At 32.0% G+C, this 2,080-nt stretch overlaps 1 protein-coding gene across 1 annotated transcript in view; it reads left to right on the top strand.

Annotated features, from left to right (window-relative positions):
• The window catches only part of LIPI (lipase, member I), a 75,088-nt gene that overhangs the window by 43,869 nt on the left and 29,139 nt on the right, over positions 1-2,080 (top strand). Inside the window, exon 7 of the mRNA XM_006866448.1 lies at positions 962-1,066. Coding sequence (XP_006866510.1) covers positions 962-1,066 — 105 coding nt within the window. The remainder of the gene's footprint in view (positions 1-961; positions 1,067-2,080) is intronic.

The following is a 2,080-nucleotide window of genomic DNA, read 5'->3' as shown; positions in this document are numbered from 1 at the left end:
AACAACAACAACAACAACAACACTGTAATTAAAATAAGTTGAATTATACTAGAGTAGATGAAAAAAGTATTGGTACTGTGGTTTCAGTTCATACATGCATGGGTTTATTCCAATCAAAACATATTTAAACATGTTTCTGTAATCAGAGGATGACTGCAGACAAGTTTTTACAATAATAAATTTATCTTAGTTTTATTAGAATGTCTTGAAAAAAAAAATCGAGGGGCGTCTGTGGAGATCTGCTGGGCCAGTTAAATTCAAGGCAGAGAGGTCATCTCAGAATGTTAAGGGTACAGTTTTTTTGGATTACAAAAGGATAATCAAGATAGATTTTCTTAAAGGATACACGATGATCATTGGGGCTTATTATGAAGAAGTTTAGAGAAAATTGGAAAAAGCACTGGTGAGAAAAAGGCCAGAAAAATTGTTTCCCGTAATTGTTTTCCATCACGACAATGCACCTGCTCATTCTTTAAGGGGAACAAGGGTTATCCTATGAGAATTTCTAGGGAAACCTACCCCATCCACCCTAGAGTTCAGATCTTGCCAATTCAGGACTTCTTTTTATTTCACAAACTCAAAGAACTTTAAAGAGGAACAGGATTCCACTCCTGCACGGATGCCAAAACTATTGTTTTAAGTGATGTAAATTGGATGTAGAATTCTCCAGGGAAGGGTTAGAGAAATGAGAACACTACCATCAGAAGTAAACAGATCTTGAAAGAAGATCTTGACAGAGAAACAACAGCTGCACATTTTCACAATTTTGCTTAATAAAAGTGTCTAGGTCTTTGTAGCAATACGTTTTGACTTGCTCTCATATTATTGAAAAAACTACTTTTTAAGTTATACAAAATCCATGCATTGTTCCTTCAGTTTCTTTGGTGATTTGAAATTTTATGTACTATTTAATAGAAACTCAATTTTTTCTTCTTTTTTTTTTTCCTCTCTCATATCTCAGGTCATAATGCTTATCTGTGGAAAGGTATTTTAAAAGAAAAAATGGGAAAACTATCTTTAAGGAACACTGTGTTTTTGGATACTACTGGTTCAAGTCCATTCTGTAGTAAGTTTTAAAATAGTGTCATATACCCATTTTCACCCATTCAAATGCTATATGCACTTTCAAGGATTAAAAAAAAAAAAAGTTAGAGCCATTTAAACCAATACATAGAAGATTCTTGAGTATAATTTTCTAATGATGAATCAAATCTTTCCCCCACCCCTAAATATTATTATCAGTTCTACTGCTAGAATTAATTCATGTTACTACATTACAGCCTGGAACCAAAATCTACTCTATTAAGCCCCATTTTTGGAACTAAAACTAAGCTATATAAATATGAACTAGGCAAGAAAAAAATGATAGACAAAAGGAGGAACTTAAAATCAAAGGACAGTCTCAAATGAGTGTGATATTAAAGAAAGCAAAAATTATTCTTATTGATGAAGAGCTCTAAGTGGTTAATACATAAAATTAAACTATATGAAGAATCTTACATGAGAGAGATACCTCCAGTATGGATTTTTGTATTTAAAAAATATGTTAGTATAGTTGTTTTTTTAATAACTTAGAATTATGGATTTAATCATTAGTCTGTACTATCTTACAGACTTGTGTCCATCCATTTTTTAAAGTTGAAATTTTTATTGATATAGTTTTAAATTCACTTACATTTGTAAGAAATAATACAGGGCGATTGTGTACACTTTACCTACTTTTCCCCAATACTAATATGCTGTAGTTTATAGTATATTATCATTACCAGGATATTATAATAATATAGTCCACCCATCTTATTAAGATTTCACCATACATTCATTTATGCGTGTATATGTATATAATTCTATATTCTATAATCACATGTGTAAGGTCATTGTTAAGTCATGGTACCTATTTAACTATTTCTAAATCCATGCACTTTTAAAAATGCTATGTAAAGGGAATCATATAGTAATAATCTTATGTAGCGTAGTGGTTACGAATCGGGCTGCAAACCTTAAGGTCAGCGGTTCGAAACTACCAGCCGCTCGGCGGGCGAAAGATGAGGCTTTCTACTCCCGTAAAGATTTACACCCT

This window comes from Chrysochloris asiatica, unplaced genomic scaffold (assembly GCF_000296735.1).
Source record: "Chrysochloris asiatica unplaced genomic scaffold, ChrAsi1.0 scaffold00091, whole genome shotgun sequence".
Classification (NCBI taxonomy): Eukaryota; Metazoa; Chordata; class Mammalia; order Afrosoricida; family Chrysochloridae; genus Chrysochloris; species Chrysochloris asiatica.
The sequence above is the reverse complement of the archived record's forward strand: the minus strand, read 5'-3'. Positions and strand labels throughout refer to the sequence as shown.